General features: G+C 40.6%; 3 protein-coding genes across 4 annotated transcripts in view; 2 read left to right on the top strand and 1 right to left on the bottom strand.

Annotated features, from left to right (window-relative positions):
• Positions 1-8,270, bottom strand: part of ubr1 (ubiquitin protein ligase E3 component n-recognin 1) — a 37,484-nt gene extending 29,214 nt beyond the window's left edge. The window contains exons 1-7 of the mRNA XM_058091193.1: positions 8,043-8,270; positions 7,251-7,510; positions 5,600-5,678; positions 4,480-4,590; positions 1,704-1,831; positions 1,487-1,625; positions 248-310 (exon numbers count right to left, since the gene is read on the bottom strand). Coding sequence (XP_057947176.1) covers positions 248-310; positions 1,487-1,625; positions 1,704-1,831; positions 4,480-4,590; positions 5,600-5,678; positions 7,251-7,510; positions 8,043-8,087 — 825 coding nt within the window. The 5' untranslated portion in view covers positions 8,088-8,270. The remainder of the gene's footprint in view (positions 1-247; positions 311-1,486; positions 1,626-1,703; positions 1,832-4,479; positions 4,591-5,599; positions 5,679-7,250; positions 7,511-8,042) is intronic.
• On the top strand, positions 7,394-13,311 carry atxn3 (ataxin 3). Of its 2 annotated transcripts, none has more exons than XM_058091201.1 (11): positions 7,394-7,465; positions 9,042-9,206; positions 9,290-9,334; positions 9,412-9,497; positions 9,580-9,646; positions 9,717-9,804; positions 9,872-10,001; positions 10,089-10,252; positions 10,353-10,494; positions 12,197-12,252; positions 12,323-13,311. In XM_058091201.1, the coding sequence occupies exons 2-11, from the start codon at positions 9,153-9,155 to the stop codon at positions 12,367-12,369; spliced, it is 879 nt and encodes a 292-aa protein (XP_057947184.1). In that variant the 5' UTR covers positions 7,394-7,465; positions 9,042-9,152; the 3' UTR covers positions 12,370-13,311. The 2 variants fall into 2 exon arrangements, with proteins under 2 accessions (XP_057947184.1, XP_057947183.1); XM_058091200.1 differs by lacking the exon at positions 7,394-7,465 and adding an exon at positions 8,153-8,610.
• A 1,641-nt stretch (positions 13,312-14,952) lies between these two features.
• On the top strand, positions 14,953-18,569 carry LOC131140305 (serine protease inhibitor 2.1-like). Its single transcript, XM_058090586.1, has 5 exons — positions 14,953-15,112; positions 15,218-15,841; positions 17,701-17,974; positions 18,047-18,194; positions 18,271-18,569. Exons 1-5 carry the CDS (start codon positions 15,094-15,096, stop codon positions 18,460-18,462), a joined length of 1,257 nt encoding a protein of 418 aa, XP_057946569.1. The 5' UTR covers positions 14,953-15,093; the 3' UTR covers positions 18,463-18,569.
• The last annotated feature ends 472 nt before the right edge of the window (positions 18,570-19,041 follow it).

Raw genomic sequence — 19,041 nt, 5'->3', positions numbered from 1 at the left:
CTCTAAGTGCAATATATTAAGTTCTATGTGACGTATTTCTATAATGCTTCATATTAACTCACTAGCAAGATCTCATAGTGTATAGACTGGTCATATATTTCATCTCATTTCATATTATCTGCAAATTATATTTGTATATAACTCTGGGTAAAATTGTTTTGATTTGTTAATACTTGGGTTGTTTATATTGGTTAGCTAGCTAATTAGTATTGCACAGCTAGTATCTTCGTATGTGACCCGGATTTACCTTGATGTGGTCTTTGGCTTGCTGACAGGAGTCCAGACTTCCTCTCTTGACTGCTCGCCGACCCTGCACCGTATAGATAAGACATGCTTAGATTATACAGTACGTGATAATTTGATGGTGATATCGATGCAGCACCACAAATTAGCAATACAGTAGTCCCTTGCTACATTGTACCTCAAACATCGCTCCCTCACGCTATCACAGCTTTTCAAAAAAAAAAAGCATTACCTTCACACTGCATGTAATCAGCCATGGCATGTCCGAGTGGGAAAAAAAAACTTCTCCTCCCACTCCATGTGGAAGTGGTAGATTTTTTTTTGGCTTTTTACTTTGTCTTTCGCTACTCCATTCAAAATACTCTCTTAATATTAGAATAAATACATAAATTGGGGGCTAACCAGTTAGCTCGCTAGCATGCTATGCCTAAAGTTGTGGCCCTCTCGTCTGTCTCTGTACTGATCCTTTCAAAATTTAAAAATACAAAATAAAAATTATAAAAATTATATCAGAAAGGCGGCGACCAGTCCAGGGTGTACCCCGCCTCTCACCGGAAGACAACTGGGATAGGCTCCAGCACCCCCGTGACCCTCGTGAGGAAAAGCGGTAGAAAACTAATCAATGAATAATTATCAGAAAGGCAGGAAGTGAACAAATGTAACAGTCACTGATTGTAAAAGTACCAGATGGAGGGGTAGGATTTAATAAGCTTTGCTTCTTCCTACTCCTTTCGGACATGTGGAACTGTGAACTGATTATGGGATGCATTCAATTGTAATCTGATGCATGTTCAAATGAAATAAAACCATTAAAAAAATGTAAAAAATAAAAAAACAAAAAAAAAATTTCATTAAATTAAAAAAATTTAATAAAATAAATTTTAATTTAATTAGGAAAGCAGGAGGTGAACAAATGTAACAGTTACTGATTGTAAAAGTACCAGATGGAGGGGTAGGATTTAATAAGCTTTGCTTCTTCCTACTCCTTTTGGACATGTGGAACTGTGAACTGATTATGTGATGCATTCAATTGCAATCTGATGCATGTTCAAATGAAATTAAACCATTACCATTAGCAATTTGGTGTGAATAAAGAATAATAGGAGTGTAGTGTCTCTAATTAAAAATCGTACTTAGAAAGTTATAAACAAGTTTTCTTTGCTACAACCGCAGTGGGGGGGTGGAACCAATTAACCGCGATAAACGAGGGACGACTGTAACACAATAAGAAGCCGAGTTATACCTCCTTGTCAATAAGCGCTGTGTGAGTCTGCGCCTCCGCCTGGTCACAGTTAACCGACCGCTGCAGGGTGTAGATCACATGGTCGTACGAATGGTGCTCGTCGTTGTACAGCACACAGAAGTACATGTTGTCTCTTTCCCTGCACGCATGCACAAATATTCTGTCAAAGTCACCGCTCTGCGTACTCGAGTTTACGTGAAATTCCGAAAAGACATACTCAGGTTGGAGTTGATGTGAAAGCTGACGGTCTTCTGCCCAGTCTAGGAAGTCTGTGAAGTAGTTCAGCAATACCCGGAAGAGCATCTCAACACGATTGTACAATTCCGGCTCCAACGTGCACTCATCCTGCGGAGATAAGATTCAAACATAAGAACTAAGATATAAGATGTTGACATATTGTATTACTTTATATGGGAATATTTGCTTTGGTGAGAGTCTGTTTTGTTTTGAGTCGGACACTAACCAAGGCATCAATGTATTATTATTTAACTAGCTTATAATAACATCTACTGAAACCCATTTCCTGTGTCATTAGCAGTGAGTCTATGCTTTCATCTGATTGAAATATGTTTATTAAAAAGAAAAAAAATGTAGTCCCACAAGAGCAAACATTCCCCTTGCCGGTCACGTATTTCATACAAATGTCTAACATTTAACACACAAGTCAAACAAACATGCGGCTCGTCTGTACATTTGTACGGCTAGCTACGTCACACTACTGTGTGAGACTCTGCTGGACTCTACCACACTATACACACACACACACACACACACACACACACACGACACAAAGATGAGTGGCTTTTCCATGCTACGTGTGGAGACACCATGTTGTTTCATTACAGTGGGCAACAAGACAAATTGATGCTTTCCACATCTCCAGTTCAAAGAAACCAGGCACAATGCTAACAGGGTTACAAGATCTAAACCAGGGGTCTCAAACATGCGGCCCGCGGGCAAGTTTGATATGGATGCTGTATGGTATCATGTACCCAGAAAAAATTATTACTATTATTTGATTAATGTTCATGTTAAAAGGTTAAATAACTGTTAATAGTTATCCTCCCTATCCGTGTGGAAGTGGTAAGTTTTTTGGCTATTTAAGTTTAAAGGAAATAACTTGAAGGCTACCGTTTAGGTCGCTAGCTCTCTAGTTTGCGAGTTAGCATGTGTCTCAAGACCCTGCAGTTGCGCAATATGTTGTAAATAAAAAAAAGAGTATAAATGTGACTATAGTCGTGTTTTGTCATGTCTACAGGGCTCTAATAATGCTTTGTTCATTTTAATTTGAAAAAAATAATTAGTCTACCCACCAACTATATGTGGTTTCTTAAGTTTTTATTATTTGCCGTTTTATTATTATTATATTTATTTATTACTGATTGATTTTCTTTATTCTTGATTTGTTTATTTATTTTTCATCTTATTTTGTGTAGAAAAATAAAAATTTGATATTTGAGAACAGTGGAATTTTTTATCAGAGCTTTTATTGTAGAAAATTGGAACCAAAGCAAAGTTTTTTTAATTTTTTTGGTTTTAATAAATGCGTTTTTTGGGGTTTTTTTTTTGGAAAACCTGATGCGGCCCAGTCTCACCCAGACCCGAGCTCCAGTGGCCCCCAAGTAAATTGAGTTTGAGACCCCTGCTCTAGATGGCTGTATATGGTATTTTAGGCAAATGGTGGTCACACTAGAAAATGACCCCTGCGGATCACCACCAATACAGTGGCCTTTTACTGTGGCCAACCGAAAGCACATCTGTGGAATAATCATGCTGTTTTATCAATATCTTGATATGCCAAGCCTGTGAGGTGGATAGATTATGAATCATGAAGGATTAATGCTTTAGACAGATTTGTACACAATACTTGAGATAAATATGCATTTTGTGTACATTGAAAACGTTTTAGATTTTTTGAGATCATAGAAAATGTGAGCAAAAACAAAAGTCTTATATTTTAATTGAGTGTATGAAGGTGTACAGTTTAAGGTGTTGATTTGATGTTGCAGGTGACTGATGTTTGATACAATTTTTGGACCATGTTGACGTCTGAAATAATAATACAAAAACAAAAAAAAAATGCAATCTGTTCAAAATAAATCAAAGGCTACATTGGTATCATGTACCCAGAAAAAATTATTACTATTATTTGATTAATGTTCATGTTAAAAGGTTAAATAACTGTTAATAGTTATCCTCCCTATCCGTGTGGAAGTGGTAAGTTTTTTGGCTATTTAAGTTTAAAGGAAATAACTTGAAGGCTACCGTTTAGGTCCCTATAGCTCTCTAGTTTGCGAGTTAGCATGTGTCTCAAGACCCTGCAGTTGCGCAATATGTTGTAAATAAAAAAAGAGTATAAATGTGACTATAGTCGTGTTTTGTCATGTCTACAGGGCTCTAATAATGCTTTGTTCATTTTAATCTGAAAAAAATAATTTGTCTACCCACCAACTATATGTGGTTTCTTAAGTTTTTATTATTTGCCATTTTATTATTATTATTATTATATTTATTTATTACTGATTGATTGATTTTCTTTATTCTTGATTTTTTAAAATTTATTTTTCACCTTATTTTGTGCAGAAAAATAAAAAGTAAGATATTTGAGAACAGTGGAATGTTTTATCAGAGCTTTTCTTGTAGAAAATTTGAACCAAAGCAAAGTTTTTAAAAATTTTTAGTTTTTAATAAATGCGTTTTTGTTTTGTTTTTTTTGGAAAACCTGATGCGACCCAGTCTCACCCAGACCCTAGCTCCAGTGGGCCCCCAAGTAAATTGAGTTTGAGACCCCTGATCTAAACAAAAAGGCAGGAGCCAGATATCATGACTCATGCACTGTTTGGGATTTTATTTGTAAACACAAGACGCAGCCAAGAGAGAGCCACTCTCATCCCAAGATGGGAAAATCCACATTCCGGGGGTTCACTGACACTGAATGGGACAAAGTTGGTCTCTCCTCCACGTGCCTCTTTCCGCTCTGTTACGTAACTCACCGTTACCATGGCGGCAGCTGCCTCGGGGTCGTGTGTGGAGCAACACGGTCCAATTTTCCAGGCTTCTACGTCTCCGCAGTCGCAGAAGCCCCCGCCCGATGACGCGTGCATCTTGGGAAAAACAAATACATAATTATGTTAGTGTGTAATAAAGACATGGAAATATATACGTTTATATTAAGTCCTCATGTGATTAACTTCAGCTTGATTAAAGCGTTCACGTACAAGGATGTGATTTTATGATTTTATGGTCAATGATACCAACACAACAAAAAAGACATAATATTCCAATAATTGATATTATCATGGGGCTGCATGGCGGTCGAGTGGTTAGCGCACAAACCTCACAGCTAAGAGACCAGGGTTCAATTCCACCCACGGCCATCTCCGTGTGGAGTTTGCATGTTCTCCCCGTGCATGTGTAGGTTTTCTCCGGGTACTCCGGTTTCCTCCCACATTCCAAAAACATGCTAGGTTAATTAGCGACTCCAAATTGTCCATAGGTATGAATGTGAGTGTGAATGGTTGTTTGTCTATATGTGCCCTGTGAAGACAGCTGGGATAGACTCCAGCACCCGCCGCGACCATAGTGAGGATAAGCGGTAGAAAATGAATGAAAGAATGAATAATAGATATCAAGGCTGCAAGGCGGGCTAATGGTTCGCACGCAGGCCTCGCAGCTAGGAGACCCGAGTTCAATTCCCCCCTCTGCCATCTTTGTGTGGAGTTTGCATGTTCTCCCCGTGCATGCGTGGGTTTTCTCCGGGTACTCCGGTTTCCTCCCACATTCCAAAAACATGCTAGGTTAATTGGAGACTCCAAATTGTCCATAGGTATGAATGTGAGTGTGAATGGTTGTTTGTCTATATGTGCCCTGTGATTGGCTGGCCACCAGTCCAGGGTGTACCCCGCCTCTCGCCCGAAGACAGCTGGGATAGAGTCCAGCACCACCCCTCGCAACCCTCGTGAGGATAAGCGGTCAAAAATGAATAAATAATATTATCATTTGTACCAATACTGTAATAAGTAAGAATATGAAAATAGATAATTCGCTTCTCTACACAGTTCATTCATATACATACATATTCACGGACAATGTGAACTCTACATCTGCACCCACCTTGTAACGATGACTTTTGTGGACACTCTCCTGGAAACAGTCCATGCACAGCACGCATGTGGGATCTATTGCACAATCCCTGCAATGTGTTGAAAAGCATGCGGTCACTGATAAACACCTGTGTTGACAATACATTGTATTTAACTTGAACAGCTGCAGTATTCTCAGCTGTAACCTTTCTGACGTGACGAATTATGAGAGTCAAGTTCACCTCAATCACAACAGAAGCCTAATTAGCTATTCACTCCAATAATACTTACACCTGTAATGGAACTTGCGTTATAATGGAATTAAATACACCTAGCAGTTGTTTAGTTGTTATTTAATATTATGTATAACACGCGACCCGTGGGCCAAATGTGGCCCGGAGGACACTATTTTGAGGCCCCCGACTTTGATATGAAAGTTTAATGTTAGTGCGGCCCGCGCAAGTTTGATATGGATGCTGTATGGCATCATGTACCCAGAAAAAATTATTACATTTGATTAATGTTCATGTTAAAGGTTAAATAACTGTTAATAGTTATCCTCCCTATCCGTGTGGAAGTGGTAAGTTTTTGGCTATTTAAGTTTAACGGAAATAACTCAAAGGCTACCGTTTAGGTCGCTAGCTCTCTAGTTTGCGAGTTAGCATGTGTCTCAAGACCCTGCAGTTGCGCAATATGTTGTAAATAAAAAGAGTATAAATGTGACTATAGTCGTGTTTTGTCATGTCTACAGGGCTCTAATAATGCTTTGTTCATTTTAATCTGAAAAAAATAATTTGTCTACCCACCAACTATATGTGGTTTCTTAAGTTTTTATTATTATTATTATATTTATTTATTACTGATTGATTGATTTTCTTTATTCTTGATTTGTTTATTTATTTTTCATCTCATTTTGTGTAGAAAAATAAAAATTAGATATTTGAGAACAGTGGAATTTTTTATCAGAGCTTTTATTGTAGAAAATTGGAACCAAAGCAAAGTTTTTTTAATTTTTTTGGTTTTAATAAATGCGTTTTTTGGGGTTTTTTTTTTGGAAAACCTGATGCGGCCCAGTCTCACCCAGACCCGAGCTCCAGTGGCCCCCAAGTAAATTGAGTTTGAGACCCCTGCTCTAGATGGCTGTATATGGTATTTTAGGCAAATGGTGGTCACACTAGAAAATGACCCCTGCGGATCACCACCAATACAGTGGCCTTTTACTGTGGCCAACCGAAAGCACATCTGTGGAATAATCATGCTGTTTTATCAATATCTTGATATCCCAAGCCTGTGAGGTGGATAGATTATGAATCATGAAGGATTAATGCTTTAGACAGATTTGTAAACAATATTTTAGATAAATATGCCTTTTGTGTACATTGAAAATATTTTAGATTTTTTGAGTTCATGGAAAATGTGAGCAAAAACAAAAGTCTCATATTTTAATTGAGTGTATGAAGGTGTACAGTTTAAGGTGTTGATTTGTTGTTGCAGGTGACCACCATATACTGATGTTTGATACAATTTTTGGACCATGTTGACGTCTGAAATAATAATACAAAAACAAAAAAAAAATGCAATCTGTTCAAAATAAATCAAAGGCTACATTCTAGTGACTAACAAAACAATATGAACTTGAAGACATTTTTTTTTAATGTATACAATGACGGACATTTTCAGACCTGCAAGAGTAGACGGTCTCCCCCTCTTTGAAGACACGTCCACACAGCTGGGAAGACGTGCTGCGCTGTTTGAGCTTCTCCACACCTTCATCTGGATCTTCACCAAACAGGAAGTACTCCAGAGGATGGAGGAGGAGCTTCTGTGTGTGCTCCTCTTCCTGCTGAGGGCTGAGCTCATCCTTAAGACAGAAGATCCGAGGCACCTGCTTCTTCAGGTAACTGTACAGGGCCGACTTCAGGTCTGCAGATGCCTGCCATTCCTGAACAGGGGTGTGGAAGATATATTATACAATATATATTAGGCACATATACACATATATTTTGTTTATTATTGATGTAGCCCTGTAAATAAGCTTAGATTTAGGAGAATTAATACTTTACCCTTCTATGCATCACTAAGTTAACACAGGCAGTCACAATTAATCTTAATAATATGGGTTAATTTCCCCAAAATAGGACCTGCTTGCACAATGAGTCATGGTAGATGCAATACTACAATTTCACTTTCGAAATAAGTCGAGCTGTTCAGATTAACAAATCCAAGTAACGTTGACTACCTAAAACGCCCAAAACGCACCAACTCTTGAGTAATATTTGAAGCACTACAGAGACATTTGAGGTATAAGTACACAAGCTAAAGGCAACTGCTAGCTACAGCAATAGGACATGGTTTCACGGAATGATAAACGTACACTCAGAGGCGTAACGTACACATTTTAGCCGAACTATTCATCCCCAAATCAGCGTACGCAATGTCAGTTGTAAGAGATTGTTTTTTTTAAAAAAACATACCTTTACGAGCTCCAGCTCGTCAAAAGGTTTCCCAGCCTCCGCCATATTCCATTTGCCGTAAAGGAGGGAGTGTCGTTAAGCTAGAGTTCCCTTGTAATAGAACACCTTTGTTTGTAATTCCTTTCATTGAAGGTGTTGTATGAAAATAAATATTATTTTTATTGAATAAATGCTAACGTACAGCATTTGAGTTTTTAATACTTGTTTATGATGGAAACAAACCTGACGCGTTTTGTAAACAAAACACATTCACGAGCTCAACATGACAGCGCCCTCTAACGGCAGCGTTATTGTTCGCTCATCGAGACTAGTTAATACACAATTTTATGTTTTTTTTAATTGTGCTAAATGCTGATTTTAATTGGTGCTTATGCAATGATTATTTGATATAAGTATCCGGACCGTATGATAAAGCATATTTTTTTTCAATGTCACTGTCTGAGCCCAGCCTCTAGAGGGTGCTACTGAGATAGTTTGGTTAATGGTGAACACAGTTATGACGAGCGAGGTCAGAGTTGAATGTTTGACAGAGAGAGACCCCAATATGGATGCCATATTCCACGAGAAAGTAAGTTAAATGTACATATTACAACTTTTAACACCGCATAACCACCTGCGTGTGTTTTTAAAAGTCCTAGCCTTTGTCCGTGTTATGTAAATGAAGTGTCGATGTTTTTCGGTGTTTTTGCTTGGCAGTATTGTTTCCCTGTTAGCTATATCGCTACAGTCAAGTTACCATTCAGTCATTTAAAAAAAACTTTATTTGTAGTAATGTATCAAGAAGCGTAAACAAGGCGCTAAATCTGCTCCATGTTGTTGTTTTTTTTAAATAGTTGTAGACTCACGATAGTGACTTATGACAAATTAGTAACGCAGATGTATTTTCCATGTAAGCTAACATTATCTACTTTAGAGGGAAGTGCCAAACTGTTATTGTTTTGGAAAAATATTGGAAAAAAAATGGTGCTGTCATTGCAATAATGATTCTTCGATGTGTAGCAAGAGGGCTCTCTCTGCGCCCAGCATTGCCTCAACAACCTGCTGCAGGGTGAGTACTTCAGCCCTGTGGATCTTTCCTCTATTGCCCATCAGTTGGACGAAGAGGAGAGGATGAGAATGGCGGAGGGAGGAATGGGCAGCGAGGAGTATAGGACTTTTTTACAGGTGAGAGGCTACTAGTACATTTATTTCCTTTTTTACAATGTAAAAACATGCTTCATAAAGTTGCTATGTGATTATGTTTGTAGCAACCTTCTGGAAACATGGATGACAGCGGGTTCTTTTCCATACAAGTGAGGTCTATGTTTGCTATATTTGTCATGTTTTTGGAGTGAAATATTTAATGATGTTTTGCGTGATGTCTTTATAGGTTATTAGCAATGCTTTGAGAGTTTGGGGATTGGAGCTAATCCTCTTCAACAGTCGGGAGTACCAGAGCCTGATGATAAATCCAATGTAAATTTCCTTTTATTAAGATTATTTGGCATCATAATCTGTACTACTAACATGTGGGATTGTTTTTTTTCTGTTGTTTCAGAAATGAAAAAGCCTTTATATGCAATTATAAGGAGCATTGGTTTACTATTCGCAAACTTGGACAACAGGTACAGTTTACATGGTTTCCCAAATAATAATAATAATGTAGCTTGATTTAGTATATATTTTTCATTGCAGTGGTTTAACTTGAATTCACTTTTGACTGGACCAGAGTTGATATCAGACACATACTTAGCCCTTTTCCTCGCACAGTTACAGCAAGAAGGTAATACCACTATACATTGATTCTTGATCTTGTAGAGCCACTAATAAAGTTCCGTATGCATGTGCAGGTTATTCCATATTCGTGATCCGCGGAAACCTTCCAGACTGTGAAGCAGAGCAGATTCTTGGAATCATGAGAGTGCAGCAACAACAGCGGCCGAGGCTTATCGGAGAGGACGAGGCTCAGACAAGTGCAGGGTACCAACATGCTATACGATAACGAAGATCCATAATCGGTTTTGTTTGAAATTGTTTTTTTTTTTTTCCTTAATGTGGCAACTGTAGTAGGTCAGCAACACTGGGTCAGACAGAGATGGTCTGTGGCGTGGAGAGCAACGTCGTGGAGGAAGACGAGGAGCTGAAGAGAGCTCTGGCGCTCAGCAGACAGGACATAGATGTAGAAGATGAGGAAGCTGATCTACGCAGGGCCATTCAGCTTAGCATGCAAGGTAACAAAATGTTACTGTTCGAAATCTTAAGACCAGGTGAAAAAATTGCAAGAAATTTATTTATTTACAATTGATTGATTTTTACAATTTTAAATATTAGGAGCTGTGTTGGGCAGCACATCGTCAGATTCTGAAGGCGGACATTTGAAGTTGGACAGTGAGGCTACAGGCGGACCAAGAGTCCAAAATGAGGTGCTCACCGTAGAGGAGCTGAGGAAGAGGAGGCAGGCTTACTTCAATCAGTGAGTTTAACCTTTTTAAAGGGTTAGTTCCGATTTTTTTGACATGAAGTTGTATGACATCCCCATCAGCAGTGTAGGCCATCAACAGTAGGCCCCCCCCCCCCACTTGGTCCTGTGAGCCGAGTTCTGGTCGGATTTCGGTGAAGAGGAACATAATTCTGGTTAGTTGCTGGGGCCACTTAAGTAAATAGTTTGGCTTTTCAAAACAATATGCGTTCAAAAGAGTCTTGACTCAACAGTCTGACTGGTGGCGTCATCTTACAAAGAACACTAAAATCATCACACAGTAACTTAATACTCAAAAGGTAGCTAAGAGAGTTTGGCTTTTCAAAACAATATGCGTTCAAAAGAGTCTGACTTAACAGTCTGACTCGTGGCGTTGTCTTACAAAGAACACTAAAATCATCACACAGTAACTTAACACTCAAAAGGTAGCTAAGAGAGTTTGGCTTTTCAAAACAATATGCGTTCAAAAGAGTCTCAACAGTCCGACTGGTGGCGTCATCTTACAAAGAACACTAAAATCATCACACAGTAACTTAACACTCAAAAGGTAGCTAAGAGAGTTTGGCTTTTCAAAACAATATGCGTTCAAAAGACTCTGACTCAACAGTCTGACTCTTGGTGTCATCTTACAAAGAACACTAAAATCATCACACAGTAACTTAACACTCAAAAGGTAGCTAAGAGATATACAACACAAATATTTAAACGGCTTCCCATTATGCATTTTGTCCCAGCAAAGCATTTCATTGGACATGGCTGCCACAGGAGCCCAGAGGGACGCTCCTCTGGTTCCCTCTGGTGGACAGTTTTGTCACCCATTTTACAAATCATTTATTCATTCATTCATTTTCTACCGCTTTATCCTCACGAGGGTCGCGGGGGTGCTGGGGTCCTATTCCAGCTGTCTTCGGGGGAGAGGCGGGGTACACCCTGGACTGGTGGCCAGCCAATCACAGGGCACATATAGACAAACAACCATTCACACTCACATTCATACCTATGGACAATTTGGAGTCGCTAATTAACCTAGCATGTTTTCGGAATGTAATCCCACCCTCGGCCATCTCTGTGTGGAGTTTGCTGCGGGGACAATTTGGAGTCGCTAATTAACCTAGCATGTTTTTGGAATGTGGGAGGAAACCAGAGTCATTCATTCATTCATTTTCTACCGCTTTGCCTCACGAGGGCTGCGGGGGGTGCTGGAGCTATCCCAGCTGTCTTCGGGCGAGAGGCGGGGTACACCCTGGACTGGTGGCCAGCCAATCACAGGGCACATATAGACAAACAACCATTCACACTCACATTCATACCTATGGACAATTTGGAGTCGCCAATTAACCTAGCATGTTTTTGGAATGTGGGAGGAAACCTGCAAACTCCGCACAGAGATGGCCGAGGGTGGAATTGAACCCTGGTTTCCTCGCTGTGAGGTCTGCGCACTAACCACTCGTCCACCGTGCCGCCACAAATCATTTATAATAATGCTAACTAATATAGAATGTAGAAAGAAAATGTTGTCTTTGCACGCAAAAACAGTACAAAACTGAACCTTAGTCCACGTACCAAGATACGGACCATTCCATGGGTTACATGTCCCATTACACACTCATGTCAGTGATGGAAAATCTCCAAATTTGAAAAGTGCTTGACTTGAAAATGTGTATAAACCCTCATTTTGAATGTATTGTTTTTTTAGGCAAGAGCACCAACTTCAATCAAACATTCCTCAACACACCAACTCTGCATCAATAGGTAAAAATCATGATTGTATGAAACAATATGGATCAATAGGTTAAGTTGTTATTGTCGTTCTTTGCTGCAGAGAACCCTCGCACTCCATTGGACCAACAGCAAAAGCCCAGCCTGTGACTTGTGGGGAAAAAAGCTCAGCGTACGTTGTTATAACGCCATGCTAGGGGTGGCTTCGCTCCTTCCTCTAACCTTTTTTGGCTCTTTTTGCGAACACGTGGACATTCAGGAGGCTTTTTCCGTGTTTGGTTCGCGAATGGATGTTAGAGAACGACAACAGAGAATAAAGCAGCAGTCGCCTTTCGTGTTATTTACACCGTGGCTGCAAAGAAGCTGAACTCATGATGCAGTGAAACAAGTTTGCCTTTTTTTTTTTTTTTTTTTTTTTTTTTTTTAAATACCATGGCGCCTTCTATTTCTACGGTATACTGTCTTGTTTTCTAATTTTTTTTTCCCAAAAAAAGGAACCATTCCCTACAAATGTTTGTTTGCGAGAGATGAACGCATGGATCTTGTCCACAGTTATAAATGTGCTTCTATTTCTGTATTATTTTGACACGAGACAACGCTAACTGTAGGTTTATTTTCAATTTTTCGCTGAATATGTTGACATTTACATTAACAAGGAACAAGGTTTTCAGTCTGCATGTGATAATTTAATTCATTATTCCAGCAGGACGTCTTACATTCTCTCCTCATCAGCGTGTGTGTGTGTGTGTGTGTGTGTGTGTGTATGTGTGTGATAGCATGAAATGTATTAATAACAGCACATATATTGACTTTTGTTTTGACAACTGCCCTTTAAAAAGTCTCCACTCAGTAATGTGTACTAAATTTAGTAATCATGGGATTCAGTCAAAATTGAAACATTGAATAATAACGTGATATCAGACAGCATTAAAATATTTCTGTTAATGAGTATTCAGTTAACATTTGTTTTTTCGATTCGTTTTCATCGTTTTCTGCCTGATTTGAAATGATGTGAATTTTTTTAGGGATCACATTACCGGTTTCACTCACTACATTCTTACTCTAAGTACTAACATGTTTTTCTTCCATAATGTTCCTATTGTTTCAGGATTAAAGCAAAGTTCAACAGTTATTGACTTTCGTCTTTTCATTTTGAACGTTGAGATAGCATCAAAGCACCACCCGGGTTATGAATAAGGAAGTTTTACTTTTACTGGTACTGTAAATTAGGTACATAATCCAGATAGATAAATAGTCATTGCACAATAACACAAAAATGAAATTGCCAACAAAATGTCGTTGCCTGGCTCCCGTATAATGTCAGAGACAAAAGAAGATAAATAATAATAATAATATGGGCTGCACGGTGGATGAGTGGTTAGCGTGCAGACCTCACATATAGGAAACCAGGGTTCAATTCCACCCTCGGCCATCTCTGTGTGGAGTTTGCATGTTCTCCCCGTGCATGCGTGGGTTTTCTCCGGGTACTCCGGTTTCCTCCCACATTCCAAAAACATGCTAGGTTAATTAGTGACTCCAAATTGTCCATAGGTATGAATGTGAGTGTGAATGGTTGTTTGTCTATATGTGCCCTGTGATTGGCTGGCCACCAGTCCAGGGTGAAGACAGCTGGGATAGGCTCCCGCGACCCTCGTGAGAATAAGTGGTAGAAAATGAATGTTTTCCTAGAGGGGCTGCATGGTGGACAAGTGGTTGGCGCACAGGCCTCACAGCTAAAAGACCCGAGTTCAATTCCACCCTCGGCCATCTCTGTGTGGAGTTTGCATGTTCTCCTCATCATTCCACATTTCCTCCCACATTCCAAAAACATGCTAGGTTAATTGGCGACTCCAAATTGTCCATAGGTATGAATGTGAGTGTGAATGGTTGTTTGTCTATATGTGCCCTGTGATTGGCTGGCGACCTCTCGCCCAAAGACAGCTGGGATAGACTCCAGCACCCCCCGCAACCCTCGTGAGGATAGGCGGTAGAAAATGAATGAATAATAATGGATGAAACAGGCTGCACTGTGGTCGATTGGTTAGCGCACAGGCCTCACAGCTAGGACACCCGAGTTCAACACCCTCAGCCATCTCTGTGTGGAGTTTGCATGTTCTTCCCGTGCATGCGTGGGTTTTCTCCGGTTTCCTCCCACATTCCAAAAACATGCTAGGTTAATTAGCGACTCCAAATTGTCCATAGGTATGAATGTGAGTGTGAATGGTTGTTTGTCTATATGTGCCCTGTGATTGGCTGGCCACCAGTCCAGGGTGAAGACAGCTGGGATAGGCTCCCGCGACCCTTGTGAGAATAAGTGGTAGAAAATGAATGTTTTCCTAGAGGGGCTGCATGGTAAAAAGTGGTTGGCGCACAGGCCTCACAACTAAAAGACCCTAGTTCAATTCCACCCTCGGCCATCTCTGTGTGGAGTTTGCATGTTCTCCCCGTATTACATAGAGTGTAATATTCCAAAAACATGCTAGGTTAATTAGCGACTCCAAATTGTCCATAGGTATGAATGTGAGTGTGAATGGTTGTTTGTCTATATGTTCCCTGTGATTGGCTGGCCACCAGTCCAGGGTGTACCCCGCCTCTCGCACGAAGACAGCTGGGATAGGCTCCAGCACCCCAACTTGAACACCCATACCTGATACAAATCCTCCACTTTACACATGAGCACCTATACAATGTGGTCAAAATGTCTTGTTATTACATAAAGTATGTTTGTATTATTTTCACCAGTACAAACACACACTGAGGTCCTATGACCCTTTTTGGAAAACGGGGGCAGAGTGGGACCATTGCTCCTGGTTAATGTGTAACACACAAAACACACTTGCACTTTGTTTCCCCAAATAAGAAGAATTGGACACAATGTTGCCCAAGATGGACGGTACGTATGAGAACCATTGAAGTCTGGTATTGTTGTCTTAAATTCAGTTCGATGTCTTGGAATTGTTGAAATTTGTAATTAACAAAATGTGTCTTCGTGATTCAGGTGGTGCACCCAAACCTTCCCGGTCTCGAATAACGGTGGCCTACAAAATGAAGCTGGGATTCGGTTTTGTGTTAATGTGCATCCTCGCTCCCGGGCAGCCACTTCCCCACGCAAACATTCACAACCTCTCCTTCAAAAATATGGATTTTGGTATGAACCTTTACCGGAAAATATCCAGTTACCACGACGAGAATATCTTTTTCTCCCCTCTGAGCATTTCCACCAGTTTCGCCGCCCTTTCCATGGCTTCCAATGGCGTCACGTATGACGAGATTCTGAAAGGACTCAGCCTGGAGAAGCTGCTTCAAGCTGATCAGCCTGATCTGATCCCTAAGTTGTTCCAGATGCTCTACGGGAACATCACTCAGAACGGAACGATGATAGTGGATCAAGGCATGTCTCTCTTTGTTCGCCGGAATTTCAGCATCGAGAAAACTTTCGAGGAGCAGATGAAGTTGTATTTTGACTCAGATGTGAAAAGAGTCGACTTTGAAGACACACAAAGAAGCATGCGTCTCATTAATGACTACATTAAAAACAAGACCGGGGGCAAAGTGACGGAAATGATCTCCAGCCTTGATCCACTGACCCAACTCATGATGATCAACACATTTTATTTCCAAGGTAGGTTCATTCACCCTTAAAGAGAAGACTGCGTTCACACTTCGGTATGCTAGTCCGGACCAAAGATTAGTCCAGTTCACTTAGTGTTTACACTGTTACTTTTGTCTGGGACCATAGGAAACTTGGCATAGAAGACTTGATTGGGAATATTACATTCATTCATTCACGAGGGTCGCAGGGGTGTTGGAGCCTATCCCTAGACAAACAACCATTCACACTCACATTCATACCTATGGACAATTTGGAGTCGCTAATTAACCTAGCATGTTTTTGGAATGTGGGAGGAAACCGGAGTACCCGGAGAAAACCCACGCATGCACGGAGAGAACATGCAAACTCCACACAGAGATAGCCGAGAGTGGAATTGAGCTCGGGTGTCCTAGCTGTGAGGTCTTCGCGCTAACCACTCATCCGCCGTGCAGCCGGAATGTTGAAATATTCTAGAATAACCTTGACTGGGGATCGAACCATCAGGTTGGTAGACACACACATCCTCACAAAGGTCGTGGGGGTGCTGGAGCCTATCCCAGTTGTCTTCGGGCGAGAGGCGGGGTACACCCTGGACTGGTCGCCAGCCAATCACAGAGCACATATAGACAAACAACCATTCACACTCACATTCATACCTATGGACAATTTGGAGTCGCTAATTAACCTAGCATGTTTTTGGAATGTGGGAGGAAACGGGGAATGATGGGGAGAACATGCAAACTCCACACAGAGATGGCCGAGGGTGGAATTGAACTTGAGTCTTTTAGCTGTGAGGCCTGTGCGCCAACCACTTTCTACCATGCAGCCCCTCTAGGAAAACATTCATTCATTTTCTACCACTTATCCTCACGAGGGTCGCAGGGTTGCTGGAGCCTATCCCAGCTGTCTTCACCCTGGACTGGTGGCCAGCCAATCACAGGGCACATATAGACAAACAACCATTCACACTCACATTCATACCTATGGACAATTTGGAGTCGCTAATTAACCTAGCATGTTTTTGGAATGTGGGAGGAAACCGGAGAAAACCCATGCATGCATGGGGAGAACATACAACATGCAGGGTGTTGAACTCGGGTCTTCTAGCTGTGAGGCCTGTGCGCTAACCACTCGACCACCGTGCAGCCTGTTTCATCCATTATTATTCATTCATTTTCTAACGCTTATCCTCACGAGGGTCGCAGGGGGTTGCTGGAGTCTATCCCAGCTGTCTTCGGGGCGAGAGGCGGGGTACACCCTGGACTGGTGGCCAGCCAATCACAGGGCACATATAGACAAACAACCATTCACACTCACATTCATACCTATGGACAATTTGGAGTCGCTAATTAACCTAGCATGTTTTTGGAATGTGGGAGGAAACGGGGAATGACGAGGAGAACATTCAAACTCCACACAGAGATGGTGGAATTGAACTTGGGTCTTTTAGCTGTGAGGCCTGTGCGCTAACGACTCGTTCACCATGCAGCCCCTCTAGAAAAACATTAATTCATTCATTCATTCATTTTCTACCACTTATCCTCACGAGGGTCGCGGGGGGTGCTGGAGCCTATCCCAGCTGTCTTCGGGTTGAGAGGCGGGGTACACCCTGGACTGGTGGCCAGCCAATCACAGGGCACATATAGACAAACAACCATTCACACTCACATTCATACCTATGGACAATTTGGAGTCGCTAATTAACCTAGCATGTTTCGGAATGTGGGAGGAAACCGGAGTACCCGGAGAAAACCCACGCATGCACACTCCACGCATGAACATGCAAACTCCACACAGAGATGGCTGAGAGTGGATATAATAACGTCATGTCATGTCACTAAATGTCATGTTTTCCATTGATGTTTCTACTGCCCGTCTCCATCATGCAGGCGGATGGGAAATGCCATTCAATGTCAACCAGACACACAAGGCACCCTTTTACATCGATAACTACAATATCCCACAAGTGCCGATGATGTACAAAGAGGATAAATTTGAAACGATGGAAGATGCTCATCTCGGTGCCAAAGTGCTGAAACTCCCCTACCTGGAAGGCGTTTCCATGCTCATTCTGCTGCCAAACAAAGGAGTGGACTACAGTTCCATTGAAGATGAAATCACGGCGAAAGTGTTCCTTGGTTGGATTAAAAAACTGCGTAAAATGTGAGTTGAATTTTGGCGTAAAAAAAAAAAAAAAAAAGCAAACCAAGTTGTTCGACTCTTTTGTGTTCACAGGAAAGTGGAAATCAAAATCCCCAAATTCAAGATGGAGGAATCGTACTCTTTGAACAAAATTCTCCCAGAGTTAGGTTTCAACAGTATCTTCACTCACACTGCTAATTTGACCGGTTTGAGTAAGGACGACGGCCTCCAGGTTTCAGAGGTTGGTTTCCAAAAAAAAAAAAAATGCGTATTACAATATACGGATATTAATTTCACATTTTAAATTGGAACCGCAGGTATTACACAAGGCTGTCATTGAAGTGGACGAGACCGGGACAACCGCAGCGGCCGCCACAACAATCGGAATTATTCCATATTCCCTACCCAGGACCTTCATTGTCAACCGTCCCTTTTTCTTCTTCATATACCATGAAGACACAAAAGCCCTGCTGTTCATGGGAAGAGTGATTAACCCCACTAAAAACTAGCTTTTGTGACTGAAATTAAATCTCAGATTAATATTCTCCTGTTGGTTTACTCTTTGAAAGCCACGCCTCTCTGTGATCTTTAATAAAACTCGACATATTGTGCTTTATTTATTGCATTATTTGTACAAACTCGCTCAACATCAAGAAACTTAATACATGTTGCCAACTAGTAGACTGGCTGGAATATAATTCTTATGTTTTTATTTCATTTGAACATGCATCAGATTACAATTGAATGCATCACATAATCAGTTCACAGTTCCACATGTCCAAAAGGAGTAGGAAGAAGCAAAGCTTATTAAATCCTACTCCTCCATCTGGTACTTTTACAATCAGTAACTGTTACATTTGTTCACTTCCTGCTTTCATAATTTTATTTTATTGTATTTTCTAATTTAAAAAATATTGTTTTTAATTTTTTACATTTTTAATTTTTTTTAAATGGTTTAATTTCATTTGAACATGCATCAGATTACAATTGAATGCATCACATAATCAGTTCACAGTTCCACATGTCCAAAAGGAGTAGGAAGAAGCAAAGCTTATTAAATCCTACCCCTCCATCTGGTACTTTTACAA

The sequence above is a fragment of the Doryrhamphus excisus genome, chromosome 13, assembly GCF_030265055.1.
Source record: "Doryrhamphus excisus isolate RoL2022-K1 chromosome 13, RoL_Dexc_1.0, whole genome shotgun sequence".
Classification (NCBI taxonomy): Eukaryota; Metazoa; Chordata; class Actinopteri; order Syngnathiformes; family Syngnathidae; genus Doryrhamphus; species Doryrhamphus excisus.
This window is presented reverse-complemented; position numbering and strand designations above follow the sequence as displayed.

What these genes read in the sequence shown, in the direction of transcription:
- atxn3 (XM_058091200.1), top strand. Translation starts at nt 8,524, where the DNA reads ATGGTGAACACAGTTATGACGAGCGAGGTCAGAGTTGAATGTTTGACA. An exon ending in GCGGGTTCTTTTCCATACAA is followed by an intron (nt 9,335 to 9,411) that starts GTGAGGTCTATG and finishes ATGTCTTTATAG; the next exon opens with GTTATTAGCAATGCTTTGAG. An exon ending in CACCAACTCTGCATCAATAG is followed by an intron (nt 12,253 to 12,322) that starts GTAAAAATCATG and finishes TCTTTGCTGCAG; the next exon opens with AGAACCCTCGCACTCCATTG.
- LOC131140305 (XM_058090586.1), top strand. An exon ending in CAACACATTTTATTTCCAAG is followed by an intron (nt 15,842 to 17,700) that starts GTAGGTTCATTC and finishes TCCATCATGCAG; the next exon opens with GCGGATGGGAAATGCCATTC. An exon ending in ATTAAAAAACTGCGTAAAAT is followed by an intron (nt 17,975 to 18,046) that starts GTGAGTTGAATT and finishes TTGTGTTCACAG; the next exon opens with GAAAGTGGAAATCAAAATCC.